Source organism: Phyllobates terribilis, unplaced genomic scaffold (assembly GCF_046119375.1).
Source record: "Phyllobates terribilis strain yellow unplaced genomic scaffold, ASM4611937v1 Scaffold_4__5_contigs__length_816908805, whole genome shotgun sequence".
Classification (NCBI taxonomy): domain Eukaryota; kingdom Metazoa; phylum Chordata; class Amphibia; order Anura; family Dendrobatidae; genus Phyllobates; species Phyllobates terribilis.
Genome location: NW_027362764.1, coordinates 813,532,425 through 813,553,409, shown reverse-complemented (window position 1 = coordinate 813,553,409; position 20,985 = coordinate 813,532,425). Strand labels below are relative to the sequence as shown.

The 20,985-nt window shown below is 48.2% G+C and overlaps 1 protein-coding gene across 4 annotated transcripts in view; it reads left to right on the top strand.

Moving 5' to 3' along the window:
* MFSD3 (major facilitator superfamily domain containing 3) overlaps window positions 1-20,985 on the top strand; it is a 143,472-nt gene that overhangs the window by 42,418 nt on the left and 80,069 nt on the right. For 2 of the 4 annotated variants that reach the window (XR_012320205.1, XR_012320206.1), the window contains exons 4-6: window positions 1,706-1,812; window positions 6,912-7,021; window positions 11,976-12,979. Coding sequence is in view for 2 of the 4 variants with exons in the window: in XM_073680120.1 (XP_073536221.1) it covers window positions 1,706-1,812; window positions 6,912-7,021; window positions 11,976-12,149 (391 nt within the window). In the remaining 2 variants the exon portion in view is untranslated. Of the gene's footprint in view, window positions 1-1,705; window positions 1,813-6,911; window positions 7,022-11,975; window positions 13,903-20,985 lie in introns of those variants that run through there. The other 2 variants (XM_073680121.1, XM_073680120.1) reach the window with 2 other exon arrangements.

The following is a 20,985-nucleotide window of genomic DNA, read 5'->3' as shown; positions in this document are numbered from 1 at the left end:
AGCCCCCTGGTTGGGTCCAGATACTCGCACCGCACCCCCTTACACATTTACTACAGATAACTGGAAGAATGAGGAATCTTCTAGAACTCCAGAAGCCCCCTACAGAGAGGAACAAAGACCCCCAGGCCCCCACTAGATGCAGGACAGAAAATGCTAATCTAGGCCTGAGTCCAGTATGGTCCATGAAAACAACTAACAAACAAAGCAGCACCCTGTAAGGCTAAGTCTGCGGACATGAAATATATGAAATCTGAGTAGCATTACTGCTGCAGAAAATAGACATAAATGAGAAATCTTAGCGCATAAATTGGCCAATTCATGTGTACCTGACAGCCACGTAAGGGGTCTCTCAAAATACCAGGACCCTCTCAATGTGAACTCCTCTCTAAGAGACTATGTCTGCTTGTGTGTGAGATAATAAGATCCTGCTGTAATTAACACCGCCTGTGGCCTAGAGGCCAAGCGCTCAGTCACAGCTTATATATAATAATAATAGTTTTTATTTTTATAGCGCCAACATATTCCGCAGCACTTTACAAATTTTAGGGGGGACTTATACACACAATACAGAATAAGCAGTGAGGGTGAGGGTCCTGCTCGCAAGCTTACAGTTTATGAGGAAATGGGGGAGACACAAAAGGTAGAATGTACATATATATTGTATAATGCAGCCTTGATATACTGAATAGGATAAATAATCCATGGACTGGTCGCCAGCCAGTATGTGCACCGTCCTGACAGGCTATTGAGTGCATGGTTGGTATGAACCTGAAGTTGAAGAAGATTTTAATATGGGGGAAAGCTGGGACGGACAGAGGGTGTTTAGGCGATACGCCAGTCTAAAGAAATGTGTTTTTAAGGTCCGCTTGAAACTGTGGGTATTGGGAATCAATCGAACTGTCCTGGGTAGTGCATTCCAAAGAATTGGCGCAGCACGCGAGAAATCTTGGAGACAGGAGTGGGAAGTTCGGATTATGGAGGATTTTAGTTTTAAGTCACTGGCAGAACGGAGGGCACGTGTAGGGTGGTAGACTGAGACAAGGGAGGAGATGTAGGGGGGTACTGAAGCATGGAGCGCTTTGTGGATAAGCGTGATAAGTTTATATTGAACTCTGTATTGGCTGGGCAACCAGTGCAATGACTGGCACAGGGAAGAGGCATCGGTGTAGCGGTTGGTGAGGAATATGATCCTGGCTGCTGCGATAAGGACGGATTGGAGAGGGGAGAGTTTAGTAAGAGGGAGACCGATCAGTAGAGAGTTGCAATAGTCCAGACGAGAATGAATAAGAGCTACAGTAAGAGTAAGGTGAGAAAAGTCCTGATTCTTGAGATGTTTTTGAGGTGTAGATGACATGAACGAGCGAGTGATTTGATGTGAGGAGTGAAGGAAAGATCGGAGTCAAATATAGAAACAGAAGAAACTGTCCGGCGCACGCGCTGAGACTTCTCATTCATTTCTATTTTCCTGAGCAGTAATGCTATTCACGTTTCATATATATCATGGTCGCATACTTAGCGTTACAGTTTGCTGCTTTGTTTGTTAGTTGTATATGGAGGTAGCTGCTCCTAGTAAGCTCCTGTTCACACCTATTTCTTGTTTTGGAAATGCTGGCCATTTTTTTCTGTTTCTATGGTCCATGAAAACCGGCTGAGGTGGGTGCACTCTGTCACACGTTTTTTTCATGGTTTACCTTCTCATTCTCAGGTCGGTGCCTCCGCTACTTAGGACGCTGTTCATACTCCGGCTCTCCTGCCTTGTTCTTCAGACTTTACTCCTCGCTTCCTTGGGTGATGACACCAGTGTTGTAAAAGGTGAGAGTCACAAGTTCAGCCATGTAAATGAGTCCCGAACTCGCCATCATGTGATGAGCGAAGCCATGAATGCGATGAATGATCTGACCCTGATCGCACATGATCTGACCCTGATCGCACATGACCTGACCCTGATCGCACATGATCTGACCGTGATTGCACATGATCTGACCCTGATCGCACATGACCTGACCCTGATCGCACATGATCTGACCGTGATTGCACATGATCTGACCCTGATCGCACATGATCTGACCCTGATCGCACATGATCTGACCCTGATCGCACATGATCTGACCCTGATCGCACATGATCTGACCCTGATCGCACATGATCTGACCGTGATCGCACATGATCTGACCCTGATCGCACATGAACTGACCCTGATCGCACATGATCTGACCGTGATCGCACATGATCTGACCGTGATCGCACATGATCTGACCCTGATCGCACATGATCTGACCGTGATCGCACATGATCTGACCGTGATCGCACATGATCTGACCGTGATCGCACATGATCTGACCGTGATCGCACATGATCTGACCGTGATCGCACATGATCTGACCCTGATCGCACATGATTTGACCCTGATCGCACATGATCTGACCGTGATCGCACATGATCTGACCGTGATCGCACATGATCTGACCGTGATCGCACATGATCTGACCGTGATCGCACATGATCTGACCGTGATCGCACATGATCTGACCCTGATCGCACCCATCCTGCTCCAGCATCGCCTCTGACGTGTACAAGGCTCCACCACAATAGGTGGTGACAAAAGGCGGCCAGGATGCTGGCATTCAAGTGCCAGAGACGTTTACACTGCCCTGGCCCGGCCACCACAGAGTGCTCCACTCTATGTAAGTGATTACAGATATGTAAGTACAACAATCAGGCTCTAAAAGTGCATACAGTTATGAGAGTACAACAGTGTAATCAGGATTTAAGAATGATTACACACAGTGCACAGCATAGATGAGTACACCCCCTGTATTATCAGTACATTATATATACCGTGCTCAGCATAGATGAGTACGCCCCCTGTACTATCAGTACTAGGGATGAGCGAACCGAACTGGACCCTGAACACTGACTACTGTATGCATGGCTGTGATTGGCCGGCACAACATGTGACCCAGACTGAAAGTAAAAAAAAAAAAAAAGTGCGGTCCCCTTCATTTTTAAAACCAGCTGAGGGAAAACGGACAGCTCTGAGCTGGTATTTTTAGACTGGGAAGGGCCAATATCCATGCAGCTTCCTAGCCTATTAATATCAGCCTGCAGCTGTCTGCTTTGTGTTAGCTGGTTTTTAAAAGTAGATGGGACCCTAAAAAAATGACATGGTGTTCCCCTCTATTTTTAATAACCAGCTAAGACGAAGCAGACCGCTGTGGGCTGACATTAATAGACTGGGAAGGGGCCATGGATATTGACCCCCTCCCAGACTAATAACACCAGCCTTCAGCCACCCCAGAAATGGTGCATCCATTAGATGCGTAAATTCTAGCGCTTAGCCTCGGCTCTTGGCAAACGGGGTAATGATTTTAGGTCTGATGTCAGCTCTGTAATGTCCACACAGAGAAAAGTCCTTTATTTGTACAAAGCACTCCCCAACCCTCTTTTACCCATTTTATTACCTTTAAAAAAAATCAAATAATCCAAAGGAGTCCACAGTAAATCCAACTCTGCTACATCCGGATGCTCTTGCCATGGCATCCGGCACACACTGACCGTAGTGTGAGAATCCGGCTGCAGCGACGAGTGGTGACGTCATTAAGGTTACCGCAGTTCATCAGCTATGAACTGCTATATCCTTACTGATGTCAGCGCTCGTTGCAGGAGCCGGATTCACACGCTACTGTCACTGTGTGCTTGGTGTCGTGGTGAGCGATCACATTACTGACGTCACCGCTCACAACAGCATCTGGATGTAGCAGAGTCGGGGTATCATCGTTGGACTTGGCATGGATTTATGGTGACCCCTTTTGGATTTTTTTTTTTTTTTTAAATAAATGGATAAAAGAGGGTCAGGGAATGCTTTTTACAAATAAAATACTTTTTTCTCTGTGTGTGTTTATTGCTTTTGACTATTAATGGAGGTGTCTTATAGTCGTTTTACCATTACTAACCCCGGGGCTTGCCAACACACCAGGCCAAGCGGGAGGAACCGAGACAAAGCGCCAGAATTGGAGCATCTAATGGATACGCCATTTCTAGGGCAGCTGAGGGTTGGTGTTATTTGTCTGGGAGGGGGCCAATATCCACGGCCCCTTCACAGCATATTAAATTCAGCCCCTGCTGTCTGTTTAGCCTTTCCTGGCTATTAAAAATAGGGGGGACCCCACGTAATTTTTTTTGAGGATCCACCCATTTTAATTGTGACGGGGTGTGTGACAGAGCAGGCAGAGACCACAGGCCAGTGAACAATCCAACAACCTTTATTAGGACTGGGAGAATATAACACCAAACGTAGCTATAGTTCCTTAGAGTCTTCAAGGAAGCCACACAAAAAGGGACAAATCTGGGGCCACCACCTGGTAATCTGACGCCAAGGACAATGCAACAACAGTCTTAGGCCGGTTTCACAAGTCCGTATATTTCCGGTGCCGGAAAAATGGTACTGGAGATATCCGTGCCCCGTGTGTGTTTTATGTGTGGCATCCGAGTGTGGTACACATACTGCATCTGGATCACACGGATGGGCCCCTGGCAATCAGCGCTACAGGTAGTGCTGTTCCCAGGTGCTGGTGCTGAACGCTGCCCTCATCATGGTTCCCTGCCGGTGTTGCGATCTGCACCAGCAGGGACCATGATTAGGGTAGTAGTAGTGTACTGTGTGTCCCCACCTGTAAAATTAAGAATAAAATAATAAAATCCTCATACTCACCTCTCCTAGGTGTCCCCCGCTGTCATCCTTGCGACCGCTGCTGCCGAGGAGCCGGGGAGAATGTGCCGCTCCGCAGCTGCAGCTCAGGAGCGATGTCCTGTCACTCACTGAGCGCAGCTCCGGAGCCACTCATTCTCCCTGGCTCCTTTGCAGTAGCGGTCGCATGGATGACAGCAGGGGACACCTAGGAGAGGTGAGTATAAGGATTTTATTATTTTATTCTTAATTGTACAGGTGAGGATACTGAGAGTACACTACTACTACCCTCATCATGGTCCCTGCTGATGCCGGTCGCAGCGCCAGCAGGGAAATATGATGAGGGCAGTGTTCAGCACCGGCGCTTCAAAACAGCGACATTCCCAGGCGCTGGTACGTGTCAAATGGATGACACAAGGATGTCATCCGTGTGGTACGTTTTGCGAACAGTGTGTCCGCTAAAAAAATGGACTTGTCTCAGTGTGGAACACACGGTCCGCAAAGACACACTGAGATGTACACAGACCCATTCATTTGAATGAGTCTGCATGTGTCAGTGTCTCCGGTACGTGTGGAAACTGTCACCACTCGTACCAGAGATATTGACGTGTGAAAGAGCCCTTAGACTAAGTCCTCAAATCCAGCAGGGTGGCAAGACATCACAATCCCACCTCGTTACTGATCTCCAATCTCCAATAGTCCATACATGGTACCGGGATCTGGCCTCAGCACAGGTCCTAGCCCTTCACACAGCATCAACTAACTCCACACATGTCTTCTTGTTCTCCTTCTCTTGGGATCAGCCCCCTGGTTGGGTCCAGATACTCACACCGCACCCCCTTACACATTTACTACAGGTAACTGGAAGAATGAGGAATCTTCTAGAACTCCAGAAGCCCCCTACAGAGAGGAACAAAGACCCCCAGACCCCCACTAGATGCAGGACAGAAAATGCTAATATAGGCCTGAGTCCAGTATGGTCCATGAAAACAGCCCCCAGCTAACTGCTTTCCCAGCTGAGTATTAAAAATAAGCGGGACCCCACGCCATTTTTTTTGTTTTATTTCTTTATTAGTTAAATACATGTTCAGTAAGCTACGCTCTGCACTAATTCTATATCTCACTGACCTATTTCTTACTATGCACAGGTGCCGGCTGGTGAATACTGTTACCAGCGTCGCCTGCTCTTGTTGCTATCAGTGAGAGCAGGCGACGCTGCTGACAGTAGTAGTCATCAACTGACGCCTGGCTGGTGGCAACCTTTTCACCGCCAATCAGAGCCACAGGTGTTAGGAGGTCACAAACAACACTAGATGGAGGAGCTATTGATGGGGGGTGTACTCATTTCTGCATCACCGGAGTAAAGCTGAAGCCTTTGTGATGAGTTATATTATAACCTCACTGTCGGGTTATGGAGGAAATGTTCTGCGACACCGAGAATTGTCAGAAAGTGGAAACTGTTCTTGTGTCCAGTCAGACATTGATTAAATCTTACTTTTCACAGGGGGTGTACTTATTTATGCTGAGCACTGCCTGTGTAAGTACAACAGTGTACTCAGACTCTGATTCGGGTCACATATACTGCGGTATAGTGAATGGCTCCGGCAGTTTTCGTCCACCTCTTATTTTTCAGGGTTTCAGAGTCTCCAGGGAGCCGCACTCACGTGGCAGAAACATAGTGTGAACAGATCCTTAGCTTATGTTCACACTTTGCATATTTTCAGTGTTTTTTATGCACGTTTTCTGCCAGTAAAAGCTATGAGATTGCAGAATTCTTAGTTCTCACCTCTTGGGTTTTTGCTCAGTATTTTGTGCTTTTCTCGGGGTCTTTGCAGATTTGAGCCTGGCACTTCTTTCAGTGTTTTCACCCATTGGAAGTAATGGGTGGTGAAAAAAACCCACCAAAACCGCAGGGGTCTGGTATTTCAGCGTCTTTTGTGCCAAAACTAGAATGAGATTTTTTTTTTCATTGAACTTTATGTACATGCGTAAAGAGACATAAGGACAGTGAAAAAAACGCACCAAAAAAAGCAAGAAAAAGCCCAAACAAACCTTCTGCCAAGAGATTGGGTTTTGCTGCAGAAAAAAACACAATGTGTGAACATAGCCTAATAGTGATCAGGTGTGTGCGGATACCAGAGTCACGCGCCTCTAGTAGTGATTGCACACTGTCCACCATGTACACGAGCTCGGACACTGCTAACGTTACCTCCGTCTTCCTCAGATTGTCTTCTCCTCACTCTGCTGCTGCAGAACTTCCTGGCTGGTGTGATCACTACTGCGACCTTCACCCTAATGATGCTCTGCACCCAGGCAGCTCCCAAGAAAGTGCAGGTACCGATCTGTGCGGGGGAGGATGAGAGATCAGGGATCCCATACAGAGAAGGACATGAGAGATCAGAGATCCCATACAGGGGAGGGCATGAGAGATCAGGGATCCCATACAGAGAAGGACATGAGAGATCAGGGATCCCATACAGAGAAGGACATGAGAGATCAGAGATCCCATACAGAGAAGGACATGAGAGATCAGAGATCCCATACAGGGGAGGGCATGAGAGATCAGGGATCCCATACAGAGAAGGACATGAGAGATCAGGGATCCCATACAGAGAAGGACATGAGAGATCAGAGATCCCATACAGGGGAGGGCATGAGAGATCAGGGATCCCATACAGAGAAGGACATGAGAGATCAGGGATCCCATACAGAGAAGGACATGAGAGATAGGGGATCCCATACAGAGAAGGACATGAGAGATCAGAGATCCCATACAGAGAAGGACATGAGAGATCAGAGATCCCATACAGGGGAGGGCATGAGAGATCAGGGATCCCATACAGAGAAGGACATGAGAGATCAGGGATCCCATACAGAGAAGGACATGAGAGATCAGAGATCCCATACAGGGGAGGGCATGAGAGATCAGGGATCCCATACAGAGAAGGACATGAGAGATCAGGGATCCCATACAGAGAAGGACATGAGAGATAGGGGATCCCATACAGAGAAGGACATGAGAGATCAGGGATCCCATACAGAGAAGGACATGAGAGATCAGGGATCCCATACAGGGGAGGGCATGAGAGATCAGGGATCCCATACAGAGAAGGACATGAGAGATCAGAGATCCCATACAGGGGAGGGCATGAGAGATCAGGGATCCCATACAGAGAAGGACATGAGAGATCAGGGATCCCATACAGAGAAGGACATGAGAGATAGGGGATCCCATACAGAGAAGGACATGAGAGATCAGGGATCCCATACAGGGGAGGGCATGAGAGATCAGGGATCCCATACAGTGAAGGACATGAGAGATCAGAGATCCCATACAGGGGAGGGCATGAGAGATCAGGGATCCCATACAGAGAAGGACATGAGAGATCAGGGATCCCATACAGAGAAGGACATGAGAGATAGGGGATCCCATACAGAGAAGGACATGAGAGATCAGGGATCCCATACAGGGGAGGGCATGAGAGATCAGGGATCCCATACAGAGAAGGACATGAGAGATCAGAGATCCCATACAGGGGAGGGCATGAGAGATCAGGGATCCCATACAGAGAAGGACATGAGAGATCAGGGATCCAATACAGAGAAGGACATGAGAGATAGGGGATCCCATACAGAGAAGGACATGAGAGATCAGGGATCCCATACAGGGGAGGGCATGAGAGATCAGGGATCCCATACAGAGAAGGACATGAGAGATCAGAGATCCCATACAGGGGAGGGCATGAGAGATCAGGGATCCCATACAGAGAAGGACATGAGAGATCAGGGATCCCATACAGAGAAGGACATGAGAGATAGGGGATCCCATACAGAGAAGGACATGAGAGATCAGGGATCCCATACAGGGGAGGGCATGAGAGATCAGGGATCCCATACAGTGAAGGACATGAGAGATCAGAGATCCCATACAGGGGAGGGCATGAGAGATCAGGGATCCCATACAGAGAAGGACATGAGAGATCAGGGATCCCATACAGAGAAGGACATGAGAGATAGGGGATCCCATACAGAGAAGGACATGAGAGATCAGGGATCCCATACAGGGGAGGGCATGAGAGATCAGGGATCCCATACAGTGAAGGACATGAGAGATCAGAGATCCCATACAGGGGAGGGCATGAGAGATCAGGGATCCCATACAGAGAAGGACATGAGAGATCAGGGATCCCATACAGAGAAGGACATGAGAGATAGGGGATCCCATACAGAGAAGGACATGAGAGATCAGGGATCCCATACAGGGGAGGGCATGAGAGATCAGGGATCCCATACAGAGAAGGACATGAGAGATCAGAGATCCCATACAGGGGAGGGCATGAGATATCAGGGATCCCATACAGAGAAGGACATGAGAGATCAGGGATCCCATACAGAGAAGGACATGAGAGATAGGGGATCCCATACAGAGAAGGACATGAGAGATCAGGGATCCCATACAGGGGAGGGCATGAGAGATCAGGGATCCCATACAGAGAAGGACATGAGAGATCAGAGATCCCATACAGGGGAGGGCATGAGAGATCAGGGATCCCATACAGAGAAGGACATGAGAGATCAGGGATCCCATACAGAGAAGGACATGAGAGATAGGGGATCCCATACAGAGAAGGACATGAGAGATCAGGGATCCCATACAGGGGAGGGCATGAGAGATCAGGGATCCCATACAGAGAAGGACATGAGAGATCAGAGATCCCATACAGGGGAGGGCATGAGAGATCAGGGATCCCATACAGAGAAGGACATGAGAGATCAGGGATCCCATACAGAGAAGGACATGAGAGATAGGGGATCCCATACAGAGAAGGACATGAGAGATCAGGGATCCCATACAGGGGAGGGCATGAGAGATCAGGGATCCCATACAGAGAAGGACATGAGAGATCAGAGATTCCATACAGGGGAGGGCATGAGAGATCAGGGATCCCATACAGAGAAGGACATGAGAGATCAGGGATCCCATACAGAGAAGGACATGAGAGATCAGGGATCCCATACAGAGAAGGACATGAGAGATAGGGGATCCCATACAGAGAAGGACATGAGAGATCAGGGATCCCATACAGGGGAGGGCATGAGAGATCAGGGATCCCATACAGTGAAGGACATGAGAGATCAGAGATCCCATACAGGGGAGGGCATGAGAGATCAGGGATCCCATACAGAGAAGGACATGAGAGATCAGGGATCCCATACAGAGAAGGACATGAGAGATAGGGGATCCCATACAGAGAAGGACATGAGAGATCAGGGATCCCATACAGGGGAGGGTATGAGAGATCAGGGATCCCATACAGAGAAGGACATGAGAGATCAGAGATCCCATACAGGGGAGGGCATGAGATATCAGGGATCCCATACAGAGAAGGACATGAGAGATCAGGGATGCCATACAGAGAAGGACATGAGAGATAGGGGATCCCATACAGGGGAGGGCATGAGAGATCAGGGATCCCATACAGAGAAGGACATGAGAGATCAGAGATCCCATACAGGGGAGGGCATGAGATATCAGGGATCCCATACAGAGAAGGACATGAGAGATCAGGGATCCCATACAGAGAAGGACATGAGAGATCAGGGATCCCATACAGGGGAGGACATGAGAGATTGGGGATCCCATACAGAGGAGGGCATGAGAGATTGGGGATCCCATAGAATAGGACATGAGAGATTGGGGATCCCATACAGGGGAGGGCATGAGAGATTGGGGATCCCATACAGGGGAGAGCATGAGAGATTGGGGATCCCATAGAATAGGACATGAGAGATTGGGGATCCCATACAGGGGAGGGCATGAGAGATTGGGGATCCCATACAGGGGAGGGCATGAGAGATTGGGGATCCCATACAGAGAAGGGCATGAGAGATTGGGGATCCCATACAGGGGAGGGCATGAGAGATTGGGGATCCCATAGAATAGGACATGAGAGATTGGGGATCCCATACAGGGGAGGGCATGAGAGATTGGGGATCCCATATAGGGGAGGGCATGAGAGATCAGGGATCCCATACAGAGAAGGACATGAGAGATAGGGGATCCCATACAGAGAAGGACATGAGAGATTGGGGATCCCATACAGGGGAGGGCATGAGAGATTGGGGATCCCATACAGGGGAGGACATGAGAGATTGGGGATCCCATACAGGGGAGTACATGACAGATCAGGGATCCCATACAGGGGAGGACATGAGAGATTGGGGATCCCATACAGAGGAGGGCATGAGAGATTGGGGATCCCATAGAATAGGACATGAGAGATTGGGGATCCCATACAGGGGAGGGCATGAGAGATTGGGGATCCCATACAGGGGAGAGCATGAGAGATTGGGGATCCCATAGAATAGGACATGAGAGATTGGGGATCCCATACAGGGGAGGGCATGAGAGATTGGGGATCCCATACAGGGGAGGGCATGAGAGATTGGGGATCCCATACAGAGAAGGGCATGAGAGATTGGGGATCCCATACAGGGGAGGGCATGAGAGATTGGGGATCCCATAGAATAGGACATGAGAGATTGGGGATCCCATACAGGGGAGGGCATGAGAGATTGGGGATCCCATACAGGGGAGGGCATGAGAGATTGAGGATCCCATAGAGGGGAGGGCATGAGAGATTGGGGATCCCATACAGGGGAGGACATGTGAGATTGGGGATCCCATACAGGGGAGGGCATGAGAAAGTGGGGATCCCATACAGGGGAGGGTATGAGAGATTTGGGATCCCATACAGGGGAGGGCATGAGAGATCGGGGATCCCATACAGGGGAGTGCATGAGAGTTTTGGGATCCCATACAGGGGAGGGCATGAGAGATCGGGGATCCCATACAGGGGAGGGCATGAGAGATTGGGGATCCCATACAGGGGAGGGCATGAGAGATTGAGGATCCCATACAGGGGAGGGCATGAGAGATTGGGGATCCCATACAGGGGAGGACATGTGAGATTAGGGATCCCATACAGGGGAGGGTATGAGAGATTTGGGATCCCATACAGGGGAGTGCATGAGAGTTTTGGGATCCCATACAGGGGAGGGCATGAGAGATCGGGGATCCCATATGTAGAGGCAGTGCTGACTGTGTATAGCAGATTCCCCACATTAAGGTCACCCCATTATACTGTGTCTCACCATTTTGTACAGATGCTGCACTTATTAATGTTAGGTAACCCCGCTATACCACAGCGTACGGGGCGACGGTAGTAATCTAGGCGTTACATTGTTGCACCATATTTGCATTTGCTCACGATCTTCTCGCCCGCAGGCCAGTCACTACAGTCTTCTGTCTTCTCTGGAGGTTCTAGGTAAAGTGGTTTTCAGTGCGGTCTCGGGGCTCCTGGTGGACTCTCTTGGCGTCTTCGCATCCTTCTCTCTGTTTATTGTTCTCTCCTTCCTGCCCATCCTGCACCTCCAGAGACTCCCACCCAACCTACACTGAGCCCTCTACCACCACCACCAGATCTCTACTTGTGATGACGCCACCACCAGATCTCTACTTGTGATGACACCACCACCAGATCTCTACTTGTGATGTATATGATATATATTCAGGGTCTACAGTATATATGCCAGATCTGCATACTGTATGTCATGGAGAAAAGTAAAATGCTTCCAGAGATGAGAGCAGAGCTTGCACTCTCCTCTGTGCAGCTGACCCCCTCCTTTTGAAATTTGGTAACCATAGGTACACCAATGGCCAAACAGATGTGTGGCCCAGCTTCAGGAATGTGGAGCAGATTTACAACTGAGATAAGCATTTTAGAAACTAAATTTCGGAAATGTCTTTGTCTGCTTTAGAAAAGTAAGAAGGGAGATTTGCATGAACTGCTTCGATACAATAGATAGGAAAATCATATTTTCGGAAATGTGATGAAGTGGCGAATTTCAAAGCTGCTTTTCAAGTCGCTGCACGATGACCAGAATCCTGTCAATTGAATAAGGAGCTGATAGACGAGGCTACACCTTGGTCTCTATGTAAAGATAAAATCATGATACAAAAGATGACGTTGATATCGAGCACATGCGACGTTCCGAAGCAAAGATATTGTCAATTTAGGGAATCTCATAATTTTCTGAAACTGAAAAGTCCAACCCTGCAGGAGTAAGGATGGGAGGGGGGTGTGGGTGTAACTTAGGAGCTAATAAAAGGCAACTGCCAACTTTTGGGCATGTCAGTACGTGGAGGCACAGTTCACTGTAGGTGCTGCCAGTTTTTCTGGAGAAGCCTACCTCCCCAGATCTGAAGCCATTGCTGTGACACTCTGTCTAGTAAGTTTTGATTTATCCTTTTATGTAACTGTATATTCTCTATTGTTTTGTTCCCTTTGTAAAATCTTTTGTATATTTTTATACACACTGTCATAAAAAAATATTAAGAATTTCTCTCTCCCCCAAACCGCTCTTCCCCCTCCCCTATACTATTTGTCACCGGAGCAAGAGCTTACGCTGTAGAGAAGTGGCTTCTATCAAATAACAGTACAAAAGGAGCCACTATCTCAGTTGTCCAGGCTAATTAGCATACAAATGTAGCTCCTAGTAGCAGAGATCTGTGATAAATAGACACCTTAGCATATGGGCTAGAGATTGAAAGAAAGAGGAAACCGTTCATTAAGCCTCAAAAGCAAAGCCATGCCACTCTCCACAATAGCCAGGACATTCTCATTTGCAAACTCTTTTTGCTCACCAGTCTCTTGGGCACCGACACTAAATATGGAATATCAGAAGTTCTATAATTCCGATAATGATGGGGACACACATTTTTAGCGGCAGGGTAAGCTAAGGAACAATATGCACATTTTTCTGGATCTGTGTGCCTTGCGAACTTATGCGATCAACCAGCGAGAAGTTATCGCAGAAATTAGAGATTTAATAAAACCATGAAGGGCGGAGACCAACCCACGTGAGGTCATCACAGGGGAGTGTGTTCCCCCTTCGGCATAAAAGATCCAGCTGAAGATTGATCTATACTCATGCCGGGAGTATATATTTTATAGCAGGGGTCCCGTTCGATAACAGCCAGAATTGGAGTGTCTCCCCTCCAGCTAAATTGAATTGTCTCTGTGATCTGTATAGTAAGTTCTTCTTTAATCCCATTTTACTTTTTTTAACTGTATATTCTGTATTGTAATGTCTCCCTTTGTATATTTTTCATAAACACTGACTCCCTTTTGGATTAAATATAAAATTTAATAGTCCTGTTTCTTTTGCTCTTTAATCGTTCCTTCCTCGAAGCCATACGCTACCAGAAAGCAGGCGTCCGATCAGGCCTGTATTATATTTATATTTTAAAATTGATCGTTGGTGGCAGCGAATAATCGTAATTGGCTATCGTGAAGCTGGCAGTGACCATACTGGGGTCATATACACATATTCCATGCATTGGAATTCGGAGGTGTGTACGCCATACGCTCACTGCTCGCTTGCCGATAGCTATGTAGTGAGTAATCGAGATCATGTGTGCGCGAATCCCTGACAAACCTGACAAAGTGACAGCAGCAGTCAGATATTGTAGGATCCCGCCGGTGTCGTCCCTGACACGCACTGCCTATACTTCTGGATTAATTATAAAATGTAATAATTATGTTCATTGTGTTCTGTAAACTGCACCCTGAAGCTATACGCTACCAGAACCAGGCTTCCAGTCAGCCTGTGTAAAACCCGACTGATGGCAGCTAATAATCTTTCTGGGGTTATGGTGAAGCTAGCAGTGATCGTACGGGGTGTGAGGCAGTGAGGAGGATCATATGCGAGGGACGCATGAATCCCCCAGGATGCACAGAGGCATATTGAACCCTCTGGAGTGCATTGCAATCACAAACACACCTGTGGTTGCAGTGCAAAATAAAAGTAAGTTTGGACTTGGTCAAGCTATTTGACCAAGGCAGATTTAGTAAAACCCGGCATGAGCTTTTAGTATTGGAGTGGACTACAGGATGGCAGTGGGGCGGTCCACTCCCTCCAGCCTGGGTCTTGCTTGTGGCTCATGTCCAGTTTTCATTTAAAAACCTGCAGCAAAGGTTTGGGTGTGTCAGTTTTTGTGTTTGCAAGCTGCAGAGCAGACAGCTCTGTGCTATAGAGGCCTGTGTGACCTGAACACAGAGCCCAAGAAGGCAAAACTTCTGATGCACCTCAGAGTGATATGGTGGCGTAGTTGCTCACCGCAAAGGGTTTGGAAACGGACTGTTCTTTGACGACCCGGCTGTGTACAGGGGGTATATACATATATTCCATGTGTTGGAATCCGGAGGTGTATATATCATACACGCACTGTTCATTTTCCAATACCTAGCTTGTTAATGCAAACAGCCTGCACCCTCCTACATTGATCGTCGGCCTATTGTGTAATTGTCTGGACGAAAGGGGACAGCAGAGAGCAGTTCGCTCAAGAGATCACAGCGGATGGTTTGGCGTGACCTTCCCGGGCTAAGATAATCTTGACACTGTGTATACAGTGGGTACGGAAAGTATTCAAACCCCTTTAAATTTTTCACTGTTTCATTGCAGCCATTTGGTAAATTCTAGAAAGTTCATTTTTTTTCTCATTAAAGTCCACTCTGCCCCCCATCTTCACTGAAAAAAAAATAGAAATGTAGAAATTTTTGTAAATTTATTAAAGAAAAATGAAATCTCACATGGTCATAAGTATTAAGACCCTTTGCTCAGTATTGAGTAGAAGCCCCCTTTTGAGCTAGTACAGCCATGAGTCTTCTTGGGAATGATGCAACAAGTTCTTCACACCTGGATTTGGGGATCCTCGGCCATTCTTCCTGGCAGATCCTCACCAGTTCCGTCAGGTTGGATGGTGAACGTTGGTGGACAGCCATTTTCAGGTCTCTCCAGAGATGCTCAATTGGGTTTAGGTCAGGGCTCTGGCTGGGCCAGTCAAGAATGGTCACAGAGTTGTTATGAAGCCTCTCCTTTGTTATTTTAGCTGTGTGCTTAGGGTGATTGTCTTGTTGGAAGGTGAACCTTCGGCCAAGTCTGAGGTCCAGAACACTCTGGAAGAGGTTTTCATCCAGGATATCTCTGTACTTGGCCGCATTCATGTTTCCTTCAATTGCAACCAGTTGTCCTGTCCCTGCAGCTGAAAAACACCCCCATAGCATGATGCTGCCACCACCATGTTTCACTGTTGGGATTGTATTGGGCAGGTGATGGGCAGTGCCTGGTTTTCTCCACACATACTGCTTAGAATTATCACCAAAAAGTTCTATCTTCGTCTCATCAGACCAGAGAATCTTATTTCTCATAGTCTGGGAATCCTTCATGTGTTTTTGAGCAAACTCTATGCGGGCTTTCTTATGTCTTGCACTGAGGAGAGGTTTCCATCGGGCCACTCTGCCATAAATGTCCGACTGGTGGAGGGCTGCAGTGATAGTTGACTTTGTGGAACTTTCTCCCATTTCCCTACTTTATCTCTGGAGCTCAGCCTCAGTGATCTTGGGGTTCTTCTTTACCTCTCTCACCAAGGCTCTTCTCCCACGATTGCTCATTTTGGCTGGACGGCCAGGTCTAGGAAGACTTCTGGTGGTCCCAAACTTCTTCAATTTAAGGATTATGGAGGCCACTGTGCTCTTAGGAACCTTTAGTAATGCAGAAATTCTTTTGTAACCTTGGCCAGATCTGTGCCTTGCAAAAATTCTGTCTCTGAGCTCCTTGGGCAGTTCCTTTGAGCTCATGATTCTCCTTTGGTCTGACATGCACTGTGAGCTGTGAGGTCTTATATAGACAGGTGTGCGCCTTTCCAAATCAAGTCCTATCAGTTTAATTAACCACAGCTGGACTCCAATGAAGGAGGAGAACCATCTCAAGGAGGATCACAAGGAAATGGAGAGCATGTGACTTAAATATGAGTGTCTGAGCAAAGGGTCTGAATACTTATGACCATGTGAGATTTCAGTTTCTTTTTTAATAAATTTGCAAAAATTTCTACATTTCTGTTTTTTTCAGTGAAGATGGGGTGCAGAGTGGACTTTAATGAGAAAAAAAATGAACTTTATAGAATTTACCAAACGGCTGCAATGAAACAAAGAGTGAAAAATGTAAAGGGGTCTGAATACTTTCCGTACTCACTGTACACAGTCTGCATATGCCGGGTATATATATTTTGGGACTATACTGTATATACACCAGGTGTATATATATATTCCAGGTCTATATACCCCAGCACTTGGCCTATAGCGCAGTGATTTGGGGGGCACGTCTCGCACTCTTCTTTGGCCGATCTTACATCATAAACCGCAGCAGCAGCATCTTATAAACCTTTCTGCGGCTCATTATTTGCTTTACTTAAGGCCATAACTTTTTTTGTTGTTGAAATCCAATCTAAAAAGTAAAAAAAAAAAAGTTTTCCATGTTGTGATGTGTATTTATTACTTTTTGTGTAATTGTTTTATTATCTTTACATTGACCGCAGAGGAGAAGAAACTAACATTTATTGTGATCTTTGTGCTTTATTATTCTGGGGCACTTTTGTACTTTGGGGGCTTCTCTCCAAGGTGGTCCCTATGCCTAATCCCGCAGTTACACCAGAGGGGAAGCCGTGAGCGGTGAGAGGGCAGCCGGACTCTTCCTCGCTGACGGGGGGGTGAGATTGCTTTCGGGACTCTGAGATTTCAGCATAATTTGCTGCACAGTCTTTATCTGAAGAAGCCCCCCCTCCCCACCACTGCAAATCTGGTTTCGGCGCATGCGTGTATGGGGCCGTAGAGTATAATCGTGCCGACAGAGCGAACGTGGGCTCTGTTGTGCCCCATTTTCAGGCGCCTACTGGAGGCGGACACCTAGATGTAGTCTACTACATGTGGGGGACATTATACTGTGTCTAGGGGAGCTGTGAGCCATCATAATGTATTGTGGTATAGCGACAATTTCGGCTGCATGCGAAGGTAAAACACGGGATACTGTCTCTTTAAGTTTTCGGGTTAGTTTATTTAGCAGTCATAAACTACCCTGGAGTCCAAAAAGAAAGCACAGCATACTCGGCTAAAGAGACAAAACTAAATACAAAACTTGCAGCACAGTCCGTACCTCGGCCAAGGTCTGGGCACACACACAGTTAGCCACGCACAGGTTCAGCACAGTCCGTACCTCGGCCAAGGTCTGGGCGCACACACAGTTAGCCACGCTCAGGTTCAGCACAGTCCGTACCTCGGCCAAGGTCTGGGCGCACACACAGTTAGCCACGCTCAGGTTCAGCACAGTCCGTACCTCGGCCAAGGTCTGGGCACACACACAGTTAGCCACGCACAGGTTCAGCACAGTCCGTACCTCGGCCAAGGTCTGGGCACACACACAGTTAGCCACGCACAGGTTCAGCACAGTCTGTACCTCGGCCAAGGTCTGGGCACACACACAGTTAGCCACACACAGGTTCAGCACAGTCCGTACCTCGGCCAAGGTCTGGGCGCACACACAGTTAGCCACGCTCAGGTTCAGCACAGTCCGTACCTCGGCCAAGGTCTGGGCGCACACACAGTTAGCCACGCACAGGTTCAGCACAGTCCGTACCTCGGCCAAGGTCTGGGCACACACACAGTTAGCCACGCACAGGTTCAGCACAGTCTGTACCTCGACCAAGGTCTGGGCGCACACACAGTTAGCCACACACAGGTTCAGCACAGTCCGTACCTCGGCCAAGGTCTGGGCACACACACAGTTAGCCACGCACAGGTTCAGCACAGTCCGTACCTCGGCCAAGGTCTGGGCGCACACACAGTTAGCCACGCACAGGTTCAGCACAGTCTGTACCTTGGCCAAGGTCTGGGCACACACACAGTTAGCCACACACAGGTTCAGCACAGTCCGTACCTCGGCCAAGGTCTGGGCACACACACAGTTAGCCACACACAGGTTCAGCACAGTCCGTACCTCGGCCAAGGTCTGGGCGCACACACAGTTAGCCACGCTCAGGTTCAGCACAGTCCGTACCTCGGCCAAGGTCTGGGCGCACACACAGTTAGCCACGCACAGGTTCAGCACAGTCCGTACCTCGGCCAAGGTCTGGGCGCACACACAGTTAGCCATGCACAGGTTCAGCACAGTCCGTACCTCGGCCAAGGTCTGGGCATACACACAGTTAGCCACGCTCAGGTTCAGCACAGTCCGTACCTCGGCCAAGGTCTGGGCGCACACACAGTTAGCCACGCACAGGTTCAGCACAGTCCGTACCTCGGCCAAGGTCTGGGCGCACACACAGTTAACCACGCACAGGTTCAGCACAGTCCGTACCTCGGCCAAGGTCTGGGCGCACACACAGTTAGCCATGCTCAGGTTCAGCACAGTCCGTACCTCGGCCAAGGTCTGGGCACACACACAGTTAGCCACGCTCAGGTTCAGCACAGTCCGTACCTCGGCCAAGGTCTGGGCACACACACAGTTAGCCACGCACAGGTTCAGCACAGTTCGTACCTCGGCCAAGGTCTGGGCGCACACACAGTTAGCCACGCACAGGTTCAGCACAGTCCGTACCTCGGCCAAGGTCTGGGCGCACACACAGTTAGCCACGCACAGGTTCAGCACAGTCCGTACCTCGGCCAAGGTCTGGGCGCACACACAGTTAGCCACGCACAGGTTCAGCACAGTCCGTACCTCGGCCAAGGTCTGGGCGCACACACAGTTAGCCACGCACAGGTTCAGCACAGTCCGTACCTTGGCCAAGGTCTGGGCGCACACATAGTTAGCCACGCACAGGTTCAGCACAGTCCGTACCTTGGCCAAGGTCTGGGCGCACACATAGTTAGCCATACACAGGTTCAGCACAGTCCGTACCTCGGCCAAGGTCTGGTCACACACAGTTAGCCACGCACAGGTTCAGCACAGTCCGTACCTCGGCCAAGGTCTGGCCACACACAGTTAGCCACGCACAGGTTCAGCACAGCACATGCTAGCTTCTTCCTGGAGCAAAGTTTCCCCAGGCACTGAACACCCTGAGTGTCACAGCTGGCTATTTAAAGCCCAGACACTCCCCTGGTTGGAGGGATGGTGGATAACGTCCAGCCCTGCACTTTCCTTATCCGCTAAAAACATTCTCTTGTAAATGTGGTTCTATTACCTCTTTCTGCACTTACTTGTGCGGAGAGTTTGCATGTTTTCACATCACTGAGCTAAAGAGCCTCAGCGACACATACCTCCATTCTGACACACTACCAGTGACTCAGTCACAGTATATAGAGGAGCTGTACGTTTGTGGACTCAGTGGACATTATTAAATGTTAAGTGAGAACTTAAGAAGCGTAATTGTTAGGCCGCGTTCACACGTTCAGTATTTTACATCACTACTTGCAGCCAAAACCAGGAGAGGAACAATCAGAGGAAAAGTATAATAGAAACACGTCACCACTTCTGTATTATCACCCTCCTGGTTACAAATACTGATGTCAAATACTGACTGTGTGAATGCGGCCTCGTTGGGGCACTCAGAGTACTGTGGTCATCAAGGGGGCAAACTGTGTGCACTATTGGCACAGGGCATTAATATTTTCTAGGGAGTAATTTTACCATTTGCCACACAGCAGGTGCAGTAAGCTGCTCTGTATTGGGGTATCAGCAGGATGGGGGAGGTTGTGCTGGTTGGGAATAGATGGGGACGGGGCTGAAATGTGAGAAGTCAGAAGTGTCTGTGATGTAATCTGTCAGGGAGATATTGATGTCAGGAAAATGTTCTTCCATATCTGCCTGACATAGATATTCACCATTTCTCCCTTATTCCCCTTTAGGTCAGTACCAATCAGTCTCCATAAAAATCTCAACACAAAGCCCCAATTAACACAGTCCAGAGATGACAACCTACAGTGTCTTCCTGCAAATTATCACCCACAGACAAAATAACTTACACAAACAAATTGCTGGCAGCCGAGAAGTGTTATAACTTCATTAAGATGCAAGCATCTTGTCCCTGGAAGACGCAGAGGGTAATTAGTGGCAGAATTGCAGTAATTTGCATGTAACTGGGGAAAACTTGTTTCCCGAGCTTCAAAAAGAAGTTTATAGACCCTTCGACTCCAAAACAAAATATGAAATATTGTAAGTTCCATGCGTCGACAATAATGGGACCTATATTTTTAGTGGCAGGGACAGCCGAGGAACGTATACATAGTTTTTCATTGCTGTAAACAGAATCAGGGAGCTGTAGCGCAAAAACCCCAGAATAGCAGACTGCAGCTATGTGATGTGTGGTCTCTAAATGCAGGTAAAATCATAAGGGAAAAAATGGCGTAGTTTGCAAGCTTCTGTGATCAACGAGCGATGAGTTATTGCAGAAGTTAGCATTTGTA